At 45.7% G+C, this 17601-nt stretch overlaps 1 protein-coding gene across 1 annotated transcript; it reads right to left on the bottom strand.

Annotated features, from left to right (window-relative positions):
- Nucleotides 1–914: 914 nt before the first annotated feature.
- Nucleotides 915–1495, bottom strand: LOC142814392 (uncharacterized). The gene is made up of 2 exons (XM_075893129.1): nucleotides 1477–1495; nucleotides 915–1351 (listed from the first exon to the last, which is right to left on the bottom strand). The coding sequence occupies exons 1-2, from the start codon at nucleotides 1493–1495 to the stop codon at nucleotides 1074–1076; spliced, it is 297 nt and encodes a 98-aa protein (XP_075749244.1). The 3' UTR covers nucleotides 915–1073.
- Between the last annotated feature and the right edge of the window lie 16106 nt (nucleotides 1496–17601).

Raw genomic sequence — 17601 nt, 5'->3', positions numbered from 1 at the left:
ATGAGGGTTCAATGTAACGCTTATGCAAGCTGACGACTGATGTTAACATGACCAAAAGTTTGAAAAAGTTTGAGAGTCGGGAGCTTTGATTGCGTCGAGGACACCCTTGTAATCCATGGCTTATAACAACAAAAAAGAACAAATTAACATATGTTTTCATTCTTAAAAACAGTCGGACTGTAGGAAATACGTCTCAGCTGTGTTTCAGGCTCAATCTTGCAATCGCACTTCCCTTAACGTGCAGCACATAAGCGTCACAAAGATAAGCAGCTTAGAATACAGGGCAATTTAGTTTGCGTTCATGTTTAATCGAACGGCGCTGCAGGACCGAATGCAGAAATAAGTGAGACAGACAAGTGCTCGTTTGTATCCCTTCTTTGACGTGCCGTAGTTGACTGGTGGTTATTGTGCTCGGCGCCTCACCAGAAGGTCGCGGGATCGAATACCAGCCGCGGTGGCCTCACCTAGATGCATGGAGGAGAACTGCTGTGGAGGTTTTTGTGTGGAGATTGAAGTGTACATAAAAGAACACGAGCTAGTCAAAATTTACGTTACGGCTTACCTCATCATCATATCGTGGTTTTGGAGAAACGGCAAGAGCTATTATTATTATCACAAATCTGCCTATGTCCCGCTCTGCCACGCAGTTTTATTGAAGGCATCACGCATACATTTTGGAAGGCCGCTGTTGCCTGACTGCGGCCGCGAAAGCATGATCTTGAAAATCAGCATGCACTTTAAATAAGGCTTTAGTAATTGGAGGAGATGCGTATGCAAACTTTATCGTGTTTTCCCAATTTGATGAAAGGCATTCGGTTTCGTCAGCTGGCTTATCACCCATACGCCGTTGCCACCATATACCGTGCAAAGTGCAATGCTTCGAACTGAAGCGTCGGTAAAAAAAAGGAGCCAAATTTTTGCGTTTTGTGATTTTAATGGTAACGATCTGTCCGATGTTTTATTGCACAAGGGTTTGAGGCCGGGTTTGGCCGTTGAGTGAAAATGCTGTGGTCGTCGATTGCGGGGGCCGTTTGATCGTGCAAGTCTTTCTTGGTCCTGTGGTAAGCGTCTGGTTAGCGGTCCCAGCCACCGCCGCCTCCACCGCCTCCAGACCATCCGCCGCCACCTCCTCCGGACCATCCTCCGCCGCCACCACCATGTCCACCGCCGCCACCACCGTGTCCACCGCCGCCTCCACCGTGGTGGCCGCCTCCGCCACCTCCTCCAACTTTGCCTCCACCGCCTCCCCCACCAGTGCTTACTGGGTGCAAGGACTTGACCAGATACGTGGAACCCGTCTTGTAGGTCGTGGCGCCGCCGCCTCCACCTCCACCGCCACCAATAGCGGGGCCTGGTGAAGAGAAAAAATGTCGCTGAGTATTCAGTGAGAATGCTAATATAGTGTAGTGTAGTAATAGAGGTAGTAGTAGTAGTAGTAGTAGTAGTAGTAGTAGTAGTAGTAGTATTCGTGAGTACCGGGTATCACTGGATCCATTGTTTCGACATGCGGGCTTATCTTCTTCGAGGCCACAATTTGTGTTGAAGCTTTCGATTGCAGCCTTGAAGAAGACGAACCACTCATCTAAGTTGGCTTCGTGACACCCTGTTTCAACGAATATTTCACCCTTTCAAACTTGAATCCTGTGAGCTTGAATCAATCCTTCAATCATCCTTTCAGGCATAATAATAATAATAATAATAACAATAATAATAATAATAATAATAATAATAATAATAATAATAATAATAATAATAATAATAATAGCGGAAGCACTAGCAATAGTAGAAGTGAAAGTGTTTTTTTTCTGTTACCACTCACTTCTGCCCTGTAATAACTGGGCACCTCATAGAAACGAAAATTCTCTTTTCATCCTTCTAAGTGGCCTGTTTATCATGACTGCGTTTCGTTTTAGGAGCTTGTTCGTCACGTTTCTTAAGCTCACTGATTGTTAGTTGTCGGCAGCGTGTCCACTAGTTCTCGTTGTTCCCGCTAGAGGCACCACTGTGCTCTCTCGCATACACTCACACAAAGCCGAAATTCGCAAAATAGTGACGTATGTGGTTAAAAGCGCGCCTTTCTCCTTTTGTTCCTCCTCCGACCTCTCCGCGGCTGGCGCTGCGTCGGTATTGGCTAGATGCCGTCACGCGCAATCACTCGCAGAGTTCGTTCGTTAACAGTCACCTTGGCTACCATATTTTCTTTCGAAGCGCGGACGCGCTGCAGTGTACAGCACATGCACATCTGTGTGCGTTGTGCTGTGAAACTTTCACCCAAGATTGGCGTCACTGTCGGTTGCTGTGGAAGGCTGTTGCGCCTTCTGATTCTATAATTAGTCTAGTGATGGCTGAGAGCTCTTCATTATACCGCCTGTTAAACGCAACGAGATGCGACAAAATACATGGTTGCAGAGAATCTGGCATCAGAAGTTCTGGCCAACATTTTACACTAGACTTCGCGAAGTAAATTGCGAGTCTCTCACAATGCGTATGCCCGCCCTGCCACGGTGGTCTAGTGGCTAAGGTACGCAGCTGCTGAGCCGCAGGTCGCGGGATCGAATCCCGGCTGCGGCGGCTGCATTTCCGATGAAGGCGGAAATGTTTTAGGCCCGTGTGCTCAGATTTGGGTGCACGTTAAAGAACCCCAGGTAATCGAAATTTCCGGAGCCCTCCACAACGGCGTCTCTCATAAACATATGGTGGTTCTGGGACGTTAAACCCCACATCTCAATCAACCATGCGTATGCTTCGTGGTTTTCTGAATTGAATGCCCGCTCTAACGCCGCAGACACGTCGCATAACAAGATGTAGGTTTGAGTTAGTTGCGTACGTACGTGCTTGTTTTGTTAGTTGTCTCAGAACTTTTGCGCAAAAAGTAATTGACTAGACATGTCGGAGTTTATTGTGCAGTATGTCGCCATATCTCACTCTGGTTTCAGTAATGCTTGTGTGGGGTCTGTTTTTTTTTTCATTGCCAGCAATACATAGTATGTTTTTCGCTTGGCGTTATATGCGCAGACTAGTTTTAGTTCGCGAAATAGGTTTGTGCGCATCGCATGCATGTGGAAGGACGATCGAAAATGTGATTGCTATACTTGAGGGATTCCGCACTGCTGTTTTTAATAAACAAAACCGGAGTGCGATAACTTACAGTAACATTCGTACTCTCCATTGGTTTTTTATGGCGTGCTCGCATATTTCAGAGAAAATATGTTTCTCTGGCTCTGTTACGTTCACCGATCAGCCCCAAGGACTTGCGATGCCAAAGCAGCTATGCAAAAACATGCATGACCTACCGATTCTTTGCCTGCGTTCATCGTTTACGAACCTCACTGGTGTACGTGTCCTTTTGTGCGACGGTTTACAGGCTATTTCTCGTCAAATATCCTATCCCCGACTGGAGCTGTCGCGAAAGAAACGCTTACGGTGACGCGGTGATTCACTGATTCGCTAGCTCGTTCTTTCAGTGGTATAGTTCGTATGCCAGGCGCGTTCACGAGGCACACTTGCACAATATGATTGCTGCATCTAACCAGTAAACAAAACAACCCATCTGTTTGAAGGTGTGAACTGTAAATGACGTACGCCTTCTGGTGCGTTATTAGGTGAAAGTCTTAGATGCCTCACTGAGCGCTAAAATTGGCCGTCGGTGATATCGCCATCCTGCGTCAAGCGCCAACGCGAGCTGTTGCTTGCACTATCAGTCATTGTGAGTGCTCTCTGCACATGATGCTTCGACATCTTGCCCCCATTGAAATAAAGCATCAATCACATGCGCGTGGTATTGTACCGCGTAGAGACCATCGTTGCACGAGGACTTGGCCGGACTAGGCTAGAATGCGTCACGGACTCGCGCTTCTCTCTGAGAGGAAGAAGACAGCTGGCTGGTTTCTGAGCCAGTCGACATTTTGTGCTTGACTGATTCGCAGTGTTAAGACAAAAGTCCTTTCAGTTTTGGGCACAGGTTCACTCTTCTCTTAGTGAATACATTTGTTTGACCCGTTGGTGTGCTTCACCATCGCTACAGTATCGCATATCCTATCCATCGCTACAGTATTGCATATCCTATACGGCACAGCAGAGATCTGTCATTGGCCAATGTTGCACTCATTTAGAAACTATGGACCATCTCCCTGAAGGGAACTCTGATGGGATGCGAAGCAGCAGCAATGCGCATGGCGTTGACCCGGTTTAAACGGGTGTTGACACGGGTGCTGGAAGAACGCAAAGACACGGGAGGCGGGACGCGTTGAAGAAGCTTGCGCTCGGTTTCCTTGGCGTCACGTTGGTGTTACCTGCGCGCCATCTCTATTCTCGAACGTGATCGGTGGTCTTGACTTGCACCTCTTGGGTGTCGCTGGTCTTCCACTACTGACGCCTGCGTTCGTCTTTTCTGCCTCGCGCCCCGCCGGTGTTGAAGTAGCCATTCGCGAACGCGATCAGCTTCGCAAACCCTCGCAACGCCGACGACAGCCGGGAAGAGCACGCGCACACTAGCGGGAAGCATGCAGTGATGGCATCCTGCCCATCGGCTTGATCGCGCGGCAAGCGGCGGCCCGCTGTCCACATTGTCGGCGCCGCCACATTCTGAATGCGCGCGCAACGCACGCACCTGCCGGCCCACAGCTTCTTCTCGCCGACAGATAGAGAGAGGTGGCGTGAGTGTTGATGATGCCCACTGTTAGGAGTGGGCGTCGAGCATTGCGAGCGCTGTAGAGGTTGAGATGAGAGAGAGAGCCAACACGCGGCGAGCGCGTGGCAGGCGAGGGAGAGAGACGTCACCGCGCAGTGCTAGAAGGGCGTGAGCTACTTGGCACCGCTCCAACACCTGCGGTGAGGGGAGCGGTTTGGACGAAGGGACAGCGATACACAGGCTAGTCAAAGAGCTGCTTCGCATCTAATACTTGAGAAAAAGACTCCGGCGTGCGAAATCGAACGTCCGACCCATGAATTGTCAGTGCTATGCGTTTGGCACTGAGCTGCGAAGGAGAGCCTCCTTCAACGTTCAAACAGCAAGCTTATCTACCACTTATCACTGGCGATGGGAATCTCGGGGGAACTATCGTGTTTTGAACATTACATACGAGATGGTGCAATGAGCGCGCGTCGCCAGATCTTCACGACGCGGCGGCACGCACTCTCATCTCCCAGGCGTACTTTGCCCCACAGAAAGGGGTCACTCATGCGTGCGCTCGCTTATCCCGCGGTTGAGACAATCGTACGCCTTGGCCTTTCACTGGAATGATTCTGTTGTAGTTACCGGGCACACAAAGGTCACTGCACTCGTTGCGCAGTCTCCATTCGCAAAAAGGGCGCGCTTTTCAGACACAGCGAAGTAACAACTGACACGCTTATTCACGTTCATCTGTACCCGTGAGTACGTTTGTGTGCGAAAAACGTGGGGCACGTTTAGATCTGCTTGCCATTATTCACGTGACCTTTCAATTTGTTAATATCGCGTTCATTGTTTCGTTTTTCCGGCGAAACAGGGACTTTTTGTCTTCGGAGTTTGAATGATGGTCTGTGGCTTTGATCGAACTGCTCTGCGCTGGAAATCAAAGTAGAAGCAACCTAGCATTACTTAGGTAAAGCTTAGCAATGATCTGGAAGAAATAAAAAAATAACTTGCATCACCTAGTTAAGACCTACAAACAACGTACAAGCAACCAGGTCAGTCTTCAGAATTGTACAGTTTCGCCTTTTCAAGCCCTGCGTGACTTTGTGCAAGCTTCACCATTTAGTGTCTTTTTGTCGGTGATCACTTGATTTGTGCTACTAGTAGGGATATAGTGCAAATTGATATGCACTAATAACGAGAATACTTTAATGAATGTCATGTTGGTATGACACGATCTGACAGTGCAGGGCTGGGCACAGCGTGGATCAAAGCAGTGTATTAGAATATTTGTTAATCCAGGAACCGTATGTACCAAGCAAGTGCGTCACCGAGACAGAATAAAAGAGATATTTAGAAGTTTTAGTTATATGCTGTTAACGCTAGCCTGGTTGACTCCCTGATTCACTGCTTTAGTGCCAGAGTGAAAGGTTTGGGTAGATGACTTCAATGATCACAAATACAGTGAACATGTTATTCATAAGGCTTATTTGAAGCATGGTGCTCTCATAAACCGCAGCAGAGCTCTCATGGCTCTGTGTAACGAGAACGTGCTTTAACCTCACGCTGAAGACGTGTTCGGAGTGCAGTGGTGCCTTCAGAGACTCTGATAAGCAGCGTTGTAAATCTTCTGGAGAATGGCGCTTATTGTGTGCCAAGTTTCAGCTTCGATTCATCGGCTGGAACTTTGGCCTATAAGTAGACCTAAAGCACACTTCTTTTCTTGACGCCTCCTGTCGTAACCAACTCGCTTATTGGGCCGCGAACTTCGGAGCGGTCAAGCGCCACGTATACTATGATGAAGCGCACACCCAAAGATGGTGGTGATTATCAGCCAAAGAGATGTTTATTTAAAGCACAGACAAGGCCGAAGTGCATTATAGATGCCTACAATATTGTCAAAAACCACTTAAAATTTTCGTGCACGTGTGACAGCAGGTTTTTACTAAGTTTAGACCCTACCAAAATCGAAGCTTTGCCCTGGCTGCACAATCGGTGTTGGCATAGTCATGTTCGGAAAACTTTGCCCACTCACCTCCGCCACCACCGCCGCCTCCTTTCCAGCCTCCTCCTCCGCCTCCTCCTTTCCAGCCACCACCTCCTCCGCCGCCGGACCAGCCTCCTCCACCACCGCCGCCAGACCAACCGCCGCCGCCACAGTGGACGGCACACACGGCCGCCAGCACAACGACACTCACCAGCTGCGTCAGTACAACCATTTTTATTTACTTAGTGCCTTAGAAATAAACACTCTCAGGAGTCTTGTACAGGGGGCAGTGCATCGAATACATACATGAAGATCGAAATAGAAGTGCCTGATAAACAAAACACCAACGAGAGGGCAGAGATTAAACTAACTCAAAAACTTCACCTGTAGGAATCTCAGAAATGAACGAAAATATTATTAAAATATTTGAAAGAAACTGCCTTGGATATTAAAAGACATTTAAAAACCTCTTCAAAATCAGATAAATAAATTGATACTAGTACTACACGCATGCCCTATTGTGGACGTGGCAACTGCAAAACATCACGCAAAACAAAACAACATGAGCTAACTATCTTGAGTCTGGCTCCTGAGATCGAACGAGGTGAGCTTGGCGTCTGATTCGTACTAAGATGTCAAGGAAGCGTAAGTGAGAAACTTTTCAGGTTGGAGCCGAAATTCCGGCAGGACATCAGCACGACGTTTCCCTATGAAGATCTCGAGTCTTTGTGGGCAAATCTGTCGAAGTTCTTGAGGGGCAAGCAAAGGAACAAATCAACGGCGGGAAGATAGTTATGTTGGCACGGAAAATGAGAAACAATAATGAAGCAGATAAGGTCAACCAGCTTAACGGTCTAGTCAGTTACCCTGAACTGGTCCTCATTTTATACTGGCAGAAAAAAAATGAAGAGAGAGAAAGCAAGAATTTTACCTTCCCAATATAGTCCTTAAATAAATTCTGTAGACTACCGATAACACTGTACAGGTTTCATATCAGCCTTTGCTGATAATGGCCGATATCACGGGGTCGACGAATTCTGGTTTCTGTAAGTGGACAGCTGCCACTGTCGGGCGTTGCGTTGAGGACCTTTCTTTGAGCACTGACACGCCACAGACATATGCGCGAAGGCATGCGCAGTCTTCCATGTGGAATCCCATGGTCAAACAAGACGTGTATATCAGCGTAGCATGTCACAGTGTCCCTAAAAGTATCTACTACATGAGTCGCACGCTCATCGCGACCTGGAAGAGGTTCAAACGAGCTTGACAAGCAAATAATAAGCTGATAAGAATACGCAAACACATTGTATTAGGTTCACGAAACACTACCCGTAGAGAGGCACATTCGTGCTGAATCTCGTTAGCCACATCTGTCAGTGATATGCGATATGTAGTTGTTGCTGCAAGCGGCTGAGTTCGGCGTTGTTGACCAGAAATTCCACGTCGTGGCCATGTGCCGAAGAAAACGACTTACTTCGTGAGCTAGTGAAATTTAGTCTTCTAAGTTTACAACGGAGCAAAACGAGTATTCCGACGTGTTACTGCGTATGTTCAAGGATTGTCATTTCTATAAGCAGTTTGGTTTACACTGATATCTGGGGTTTAACGTCCCCAAAACAACAATGCGATTACGAGTAACGCCGCAGTGGAAGGATCCTGACACTTCGATCATCTGCTGTTCATTAACGTGCACTGAAATCGCAAAATACATGGGCCTCTCACATTTCGTCTCCGTAGAGAGAGCCACCTCTGCAGCCGGGGTCGAACCCGTGACCTTCGGGTCAGCAATTGAGCACCGTAACCGCTTCACATACGCGGCGGAGTTATATGCAGATGTCGACTACTTCTACGACTCATGACGTCTCAACTTTTGCGAACTTTCTAATTGATGCTCTCGCAATTAGTTCAATAGAAGACGCCTGCGCTGCTTACATATTTCACTGACCCAAACTATGAGGCAATGTATTCAACTATGCACAATCTTTGTTTCATTGAGGAAAAAAATGCTGTAAACTGTCCAGCAATGAAGCTCGAGTATCGAGACCCTTCTATCAGAACCATGATGACCGGACCCTAACTACGAAGCATCCAAACCAATTGAGGAACATTGGCACGCGTTTATTTAAAACTCGCAAGGTTAGGAGGCTTCCTTTCACAAAGTCTTAATATCATAGCTAGTAATACACACACCTTATCGCTGCATTACATCAGCTTCAGTATGCAACAGCTCTGTGTGTGACTGCCAGAATTTCTGATTATTTGTAAAATTTTACTCTAGGATTCCTTTAACCGAACTAGTCACGTAAATATCCCACCGCTGCACATCTCTGCTAACTCAATATTCCACATCAAACTTTTTCTTATATTCTACAAGACAGCGATTTGACTACGTCCACATTAATTAACAATGTCTCTTGTAAAGTTTCATGTCACAATCACGCACAAAATACAAAACTTTTCTATACGTTAAGCATCACATTTAAGGCAACGATTCTGACTTGGATCAAGAAACTGTTTCGCGTGCATCCATCTATTCAAGAAATTTCCGGCATACTATCTAGAGGTATAGATAGAAACGAAAAATGAGATATATTGAAGCAATAAAATACCAATATGTAATTTGAGTTTGGTCGACATTAAAATTCTAGCACTGTGTTTTGTCACCATACGCTTTGTATCGAGGAAAACGACAATCCGCGAAAGCTCTTCGAAACTGTACGTACCAGTAACCGCATCTCGAGTTCCGTGGACTGTTCAGAGTCGCCCGTCCACGTCACTGTAGCTCACTTATATAGGGGTTCCTCCACTCCTTCATCTTTGCATCGGGACGGGTGTGGGTGGTGACAACGACTTCTTTTCTTACCTTCCCGGCTCTCCCACCACTCCTCTCCGCACACATTTCTCTCGTTACGGCGTCCGCCCCTGCCGACACAATGGCACACCACTCTCCGTTTTTTTTCGGGGACGCCCCGGGGAAGTTTTCGGACACAGGGTGGATGGCTGGGGGGCGATGACTCTACCGAGGCGCACTCCGTTCGTGTTTTAGCGCCGAAATGGGTTAATCGCCATCGCCAGCGCTGCCCTCCCTCGCCTCCAAGCGTCACGAGACCTGCCATCATCCTCACACCGTTGCTTCCGTGAACCCCTTCTTCCTCTCGCTGCCGTACTGCGCGCTTGATATTTCATGCTTCGTATTTTCTAAAGATGAGTCTGAGCCGAACCCGATGGAGCAGGAGTGTGACGTTACGAGACGACGTCACTGGGTGGGGGCACTGGCAAGGACATTGCTGTTTAATGTGCACGGTGTGGTTACAGCGACTAGTCCTGGTTACCGGTTAACTAAAATGGAAATTACGCAATGCCGCTCACAAAGAAAAAGTGGATATTTGTCGGGACAAGCCTAAAGGGCAGAGACGATGCCCACTGGAGGTGCAGCCTGTGGTTACAGGAGCTGACCCACACCGTCATAACTAATAGTCACGTTAAGTAATACACGTAGATGGGTTTAACCGGCATCACTAGCCGGTATCGTAGTGATCCCGAGTGCACTCGGGTGATCGAATCTAGAGCTATATTTAACCACTACATTAGCTACTCTCCTGTTGCTATAGTGTTTATCTCTCTTATGAACTCTACCGATCAGGCATGAACACGTCAGCACGCAAGTCAAGCAGTGTCTTGAAAAATAATGTGGGATATTCTGTCTACGTGTTCTATGAGCTCCCGTTGCGGAAGGAAGTCACCGCACTGAAAAATTGTCTGCGTTACAGCTTCTCCTGGCTGAATGCATTTTCATATCCGCATCGCTATTTCCTGCTTGGATTCGTCCCTGTTTGTCCTTTCTATGCAGAACCACGCCCATCGCGAGTGCGTGAACGGATGCGTGTGAGGATGTGTTTCTCATTATCGCTCACGCACGTTCTTGGGCGGCTGTTGTTTTGGTGGTCATTTCGACTGTAGGGCTGGAAAGTGTAGGTCACTCTTACGGTAATAATAACCCCATTCAGGTTGCAGAGCATCAGGACTGAGTGCGTGCCCTTCTCGCTACATCCTGAACAAATTTACAGTACCTTATTTGTATTCGCAGCTGTTAGTGGACAGCAAAGGCTTCAAGCTCACCTCACGTAGCGGGCCGCCCTCACAAAATTTAGCGTCACAAATTTAAAGACCGCTTTCACAAATTTGGATTGGAGTGGTTATATCAGCGGGAGAGTGCGAACAATGTGTCAGCTAGCATTGCTATCTGAAGAAGGCCTTCCCCATACCTCATATATGGTAAAGTACTGAAGGGCACGTGGTCTGACGTTTCGAGAAACATATCAATAGCGATCTCTAGAATGAATGAAATCTGGACGCCGATTCTAAAAAAAATACAGTTTTTGCCCTACGGTTATGTTTTAATACATGGTGACAGCACGGGGTGCATTAAGAAAGAAAGGTTTGAGAGCAGCCACGTATGTGTAGTTCATGAACACACTTGTTGTAAAAAAAACAATTTACAAAATGTGAAGCGCAGAGACTGATGCGCCGACCATGAATCTATGTGTAAGGTCCGCGGTCTGAATATGGCTGCTGGGCTACGTGTTGCACATGATATACACGGTGCACAAAGTATGGGTCCACTGTATACGACGCCGCTTTTCTTGTGAGTTGTGTTCGACTTTTAAGAAAGCTCTGTACCAGGACACTGAATGTGAGGGAAGGACTACGCTTCTATGAAAGACTGAAACTCTTGCAAAAACATACGTAGGTTCAATCAGGGATAACAGAGTTTCCGTAAAAACAAATAAGCAACGACATAGACTACATCAATGACTTATTTATTAACATATGCATGCTGCGAATGTCGTGTTAAACGTCCGACATTTCGGTCATAATTGTGTTTAGCACAAACACTTGACAAGAAAGAAATGAGAGAACGTAGCGCATTCTTCCAACTCCAATATATTTTAAAGAAACACACACTTATTTACCAACCGAAGGACCAAAGAAGAAGAAAAAAAAACGAATGGAATTTATAGACATAATTACAATTGCGCGCCGGTGCCAGAAGGATGTTTAGACTGTTAATGAGGTTCTGATGGTCTTGTTCAAGTGGTTTATTGTATTTATTGAAAACATTTTACTTGTTACAGTACAGGCAAGTGCCAGGATAGTGCACACTCAAGAATAGGGCACCGAGTCAGTTTTTATATATAAAATGTACAACAACCAATGCCATTTAACAAAAAAAGAGACAATGAGACCAAGGTCGCAAGAAAATAAATTCACTTGAAAGAGTTATTCTAACGGAGTCTACTATATTGATGCGTTGCATTTAAAGCTTTTATTTCTAGTTCAAGCTCTGCAGAACACCGCAGTAATACAATAGACAAAATAAGGAAGTTGACACAAGTTTTTCTTCACGCTGTATTAACGTATATATATTGAAATCAAATAACTTACCTATGCTATGTTGCCCCTTATGGAAGCTATGACGCTAGGTATTTTATCTACACGGTGATATATGCCTCTCTTTGTCAATATATTCATAAGTTTGTTGTTAGTGCTATGTGCCTGAGACTTTGGAGCTATACGCAATATGACTGCAAAATTAAAAGAACAAGTGTTCGTATATTGAGGTTTTACCGGGCTTTTGGCCGGACAGACATGTCTTTAAAGCGAGCCTCGGATCTTTAATATTAAATTTTCTTGACATTGATTTAAAAGGAAAGACTCATGCGTTCTCTGAGGACACAATACGCCTGAATCAACGTTTCTTATTGCTAACTGGCAACTGGCTTGCCAATATGATTCTGCAGACAAAAACTAAGACTGTATTTTGCCTTTCATCATCTATGCCTTCAAAAATTCAAGACACGAGACCGCTGGTTTCTCATTTTTGTTATTTACGCTCGCTGACCGCGCTATACCGTTTCGTCACCATGCTTCCTTAGTCGGCTCATCAAAATTAGCCCGTTAGCGAGAACCTTCGCCGAGCAAAAGTGCGACTCTTCACTCGACTACGTACCGTCGCCTCGCAGGGCAGATCAAAGGTCCGTCATGACGACAGTCAAGAACATGTTCACTTCAATACTGGGGATTAAATGTGGTTTTGGACGCCTGGACCTGAAGTTTCTCGTTCACTATGTATGTTATTCTAGAACGCCTCACTGAGAATACATGGCGAGGCTCAGGAGCACGGGACGATGCTTGGCCATTAGATAAATAGTGCAGGCTGCTGACATGCAGGTCTACAATCCACGAACCACTAACTAATTCACCCGGTGGACTTCGTCAGGGAAATGGGGAAATGTCGCGCGCGTTTCCAATTAGCCATGCATACAGCACCAATAACCAAATAATTATTAGGAGAACGACATTTAGTGTGTTGTCTCGAGACCCATTTCGAAAAAAAATGCCAGCCATACAATCTTGCTTGGTTTTTCATTGCTTGGTTTTCCAACTTTTTTGAGAAAGAGAAGAGCTGCGTACTTCATTTTACTTGCCTTTTCACAGCACGCTACGAAAACTGAAAAAAAAATTAGGTGACCCTACAGCTTCGCCTTTAGGAGTTGAACGTGATAGCGATTTGTTTTTCTTAGTGCGTACTTGAAACACTTAGCACATGATACCGTTTCGAACTTTCTACGCACTCACTTCGTGGCCTCGAGAGGATAGGAGCAGTAGCGTGTGTGCCTTTTGTGTTGGGTTAGCCATTATAAGAATCACATGTTCTAACGCCTGCTGGCAATGGGCGCCTATACCATGAATTATCACTGCAATACTTCATATTGCATTGTGAGGCATGCATACAAGAAGCATGTGTTTGTAAAGCATGAAGGCTACTTCAACTGCCTTTCCAAGCCGAGCACGTTCTCTTCAATGTATTCACAAGCAGACGCGTGACTGTGAGGTATCATCCACTTGTCCCGCAAAAGGCCCGGGTCCGATTCCCACTCGGACCCAGGATTTCTTTATCATTTATTTTATTTGAATCGTTTTCAGTTTTCCGGTCACGCATAAGAGGATAGTTTTTCGCTCACAACGAACGAGACCGATGCCGGCATTTCTGCGAAACGAGCTCTTTAACGCTATCACATTAAAATGCAGTTTACGACTCTTCAGTGGTCGTAGTATTACGCTTAGGAAACGGCACAAGTTGCGGGTCGAATAAGACAAACATGTTTTCATGGATGTACTACTGCAAAATACGGTACAAGCAGCAGCAGCCACCTGCCATGAGCCTTTGTACACGGAAACTGCTTGAACTGTACACGCCGCAGTGACACGGTGCAGCCTACAACAAATGGCCGATGGGGTATGCAAAGTGCACCGCTCCCGAGCTCCAGGTACAACAGGTGGGGTTGAGAGAAGCTGTTATAATATTGTTTAGGGGCAAATGAACTTCAACAAAAGAAGTACCACACTGGATGCAATAAGAGTATATAATTTGAGTGTGAACCTTAGCGAGACATTGTGAATGCGAGCAGAAAGAGAGAGAGTGTGTAAAGTAGTGAAGTGCAGAGAAGTAATCAAATCCAGGTACGTTTGTATATTCTGTACTATAAGACAAATCAATGAACAAATGAATGAAGGATAAAAAACAATTTGGCAAGAATGAGAGAGAGGAAGAGAGAGAAAAAAGAGGACACTTGTGTTACGTACGCTCCAACTTGCACATCAGCGGTGGTCAATACGTTTGCATTCGAATTGCAGCACCGCACTTGGTTCGATTCCTAGAGCCACCCGGCACCTCTTGTCCTAACAAGGGAGACACATGTCAAGACCTGTCTCTTGTTGGTTAGCCGGCTCATATCTCGAGAAGGTGGTCTCTCCTTTCCTCCACCTTCTTTCATTGCCCCTTTCCTTCCAACAATAATGTTTTACCATTTTTCTGTGTGTTGCCAAAATAATCGCCGTTTGTATTGTCATATTAACACTGCGCATTTCACCTACAAGCGGGCACACATACTTGTCTACTCGATGTACATTAGTGACGCCTTCGTTTTTTTCCCATCAACGCATACGGCCATGGTTCTGTTTGAAAATATTAACTTCCAACAACCATTTTCTTCCCAGCCGGTTTAGGGTGCGCGTAGAGCAGGGGTCTCAAAGTAACCTCAGCTAGTGGGCCGCAGTTATGTACTTAGTCTTTCGCGAAGGCCTTGACAATAACTGATCAATAAGTGTGTGTGTGACATCACTAGCGAAAAAACAAAGTTTTCTTGCCGCGTGAAATTATCATAGTAAAATTGGAAGCAATCGAGATCTTTCCGGGGGCAGAACGGGCCATCTCTTCGAAGAAGTTATTACCGCTTACACTAAAGTATTGTGTCTGGTGTTTTCATACTTGTTGGCGATCGCTTGTTTTTCATATGGTTTGCTCGGGGGTTTTATTGTGTAAGGAAAGCTGCGAACCACTGGGGTCTCTTTAGCAGGCTGCAGGAGTGGATTGAGAGAAGTGGGCATATAAACCGTTGATAATGGCATTCACGAAAAGTTTTAGAAGTGTTTAAAAATTGTGAATAATGCCAGACGTGTGTTCAATAAAGACATGATTGCCGAGATAAAGTAAAAACCTGCTGAGAACAACTTTATGATGTGTTGGATTGTACTATGCCAACTATCGATCGTTATACCTACGCATTACTGCTTACTCTCCATGTGCACTCAGCAAAAGCTTCCTGACTTGATAAAGTATGAACTTCACTAAGGGAAATATTCTTGTGGAGTGAGAATAGTCGTGCTAAGTGCATTTTGCATACAATTGAACCAAACTAGGCAATTGTTGTGGCTAGCGATTGCGCATAGCTCAGTGTGATTGGGCATTTGACGTTCTTAAACTTGCTGAAGATAACGTAATGCGAGTAGGATTAGGAGTGAATGACAGCTGTAATGGCGTTCCACAGCAAGAGATTTATGGAGCTCTTAGAAAAAAAAGAACCATGAGCTCGAGTGGAGACCCTAATAAAAATATTATGATGTTAGCACATTTTCGGGTTCGGTAATTCTGCATAGGCGTTTCAAAAATGTACTGTCATCGTTTCAAGTGTAAAGTCGACGAATTTGTCGAGAATTAGTAAGTAAAACTGCATTACTATTTTATAGGTACCAATATAGTCAACTTGCCATGAAGGAGCTGCTAATTAGTTCGGTACTTTTCATCGAAAGAGTTTGGAAGTGGAGCGCTTCATATTTCAACTTGAGTGCTGGATCTGAATTTATTCATAAAGAAATGGATAAGGGCTGTTCATCGATACATGAAAAGTTACTCCAATATGTTGCGAACGTAACTCTGCCTCAAAGTTACAGCTTGAAAGCCACGGCTATTCATTCGGCTGACGTTTGCGACCGCGCCGTAATTCACATGCTTCATCCCATTAATGGCATCTTTAATTTTTATGCCAAAGAAAGAATAACAAATGTTCTGAATGATCTCTGTTGTTCTCAATTGCTTCTGCCTGTTGAGTTAAGTCATGTGAAAACGACTTCCCGCTTTGTGCAAATGCGTGAGTAATTTTCAATTGTTGTACTGCTACTCCAAAGAAGCTCGACACGTACCTCCTCGAGTTCTCCCTGCCGCCGACCCAGCTTTCACCCATTCAGGCCGCCGTTTGGAGCACGGGGGCCATAACTGTGATGACCGTGCGGCGATAAATCGTAAACAGTAAACAACAACATGGTGGGCCCGGGTAACGCAATGACGGCTGCATGGGACAACATACACTGTAGTACGCTCGGAAATGGCTCGCTTGCAACACATGGGAAATGGCGGTCGTGACAGACAGTGCCAGAACAGTGGAGACAATCGAGACCTGCTGGGGAGTTTCCGTTGCTTGACGCCGCTATCAGTTTATCCCCCCCCCCCCCCCCACACGTCTGCGTCGCCAGCTCCAGATTCAAATGACCGGGTGGGCCGGTATTCAACACATTATGCGTTAATGATAATGTGTGTCCCACTGGTGCTGCTTTGTAAAAAACTTCTGTTTGAGTTCTTTGTTTCCTTTCTGTGTGAGCTTAATACCTGAGATATATTGCTACCAGGTCTTTTACCTTAGTGACTGGTGTCTATGATTGAGAGGGCACGTGCTATTGTGAAATGACTGTAAGGAAAGCTTATGTGTATCAACTGGGTTGACTTCCATCCTTATTATTTAAAAACAAAAAAGTTCAGTTGGAGGCACGAGACATGACGTTGAGGCACGGCCTCCTTCTCTCTCACGCACCTCCCCCAATTGAAGACGGCAGAAAGAGCAGACGAAGATCTGAATCCACAAAGACTTATTTCAATAAAAAAGAAGCCAGAGATTGTAAAACACGGTTGAAAATTTCACTAGCCCTTTGTCAGGGATAAGTAAAATTAAAAGGAAGGTCCCAAGAGAAAGAGGAGAGAGAAAAATAAGGAAAGAGTGGCAGGTTAACAAGACAAACGTCAGTTTTTTATCCTATGCAGGCGAAAAAAAATTGAGTGAAAAGAACTGGGATGGAAGAGAGCGACTACTAAATGAGCACTGCAGCTACACTTCAAATATATGAGCACTTCAAACGGTCCCGCACAGCTCTATACGGTAGAGAAGAGTGTGTCCCAGGGTGCCCTGCTCAACCAGCTCTTTTTCAACCTTACCAAGATACATATAAGAAGGACACTGCCTCGAGGAGTACACATCACGATTTACGCGGATGACATCTGTACTTGGAGCACTTCAAGCTCACGTTACATCGCCAAACAGCGACTTCGAAAAGCTCTACAAAACCTCTCCATGTGTTTAGTGACTCGAGGCATGCGCCTTTAACCACAAAAGAATAGAGCCATTGCTATCACGAGAAAAAGAAAAAAAAAGAGCAAGTATCTACTGCCTCTCGCTGGATGGCTGCTGACCTTTGTATGGTCTCAAAGATTTCTGGGAATCTTCATCTTTCCTGGTCTACACAGGTGAAGAAATTTCGAACTAGAATAGTAGCAGCAACTCAACTGTTCAAATTAATGGCTGGAACACGATGGGGACTCCCCCACGGTGGT

The sequence above is a fragment of the Rhipicephalus microplus genome, chromosome 4, assembly GCF_043290135.1.
Source record: "Rhipicephalus microplus isolate Deutch F79 chromosome 4, USDA_Rmic, whole genome shotgun sequence".
Taxonomy (NCBI): domain Eukaryota; kingdom Metazoa; phylum Arthropoda; class Arachnida; order Ixodida; family Ixodidae; genus Rhipicephalus; species Rhipicephalus microplus.
This window is presented reverse-complemented; position numbering and strand designations above follow the sequence as displayed.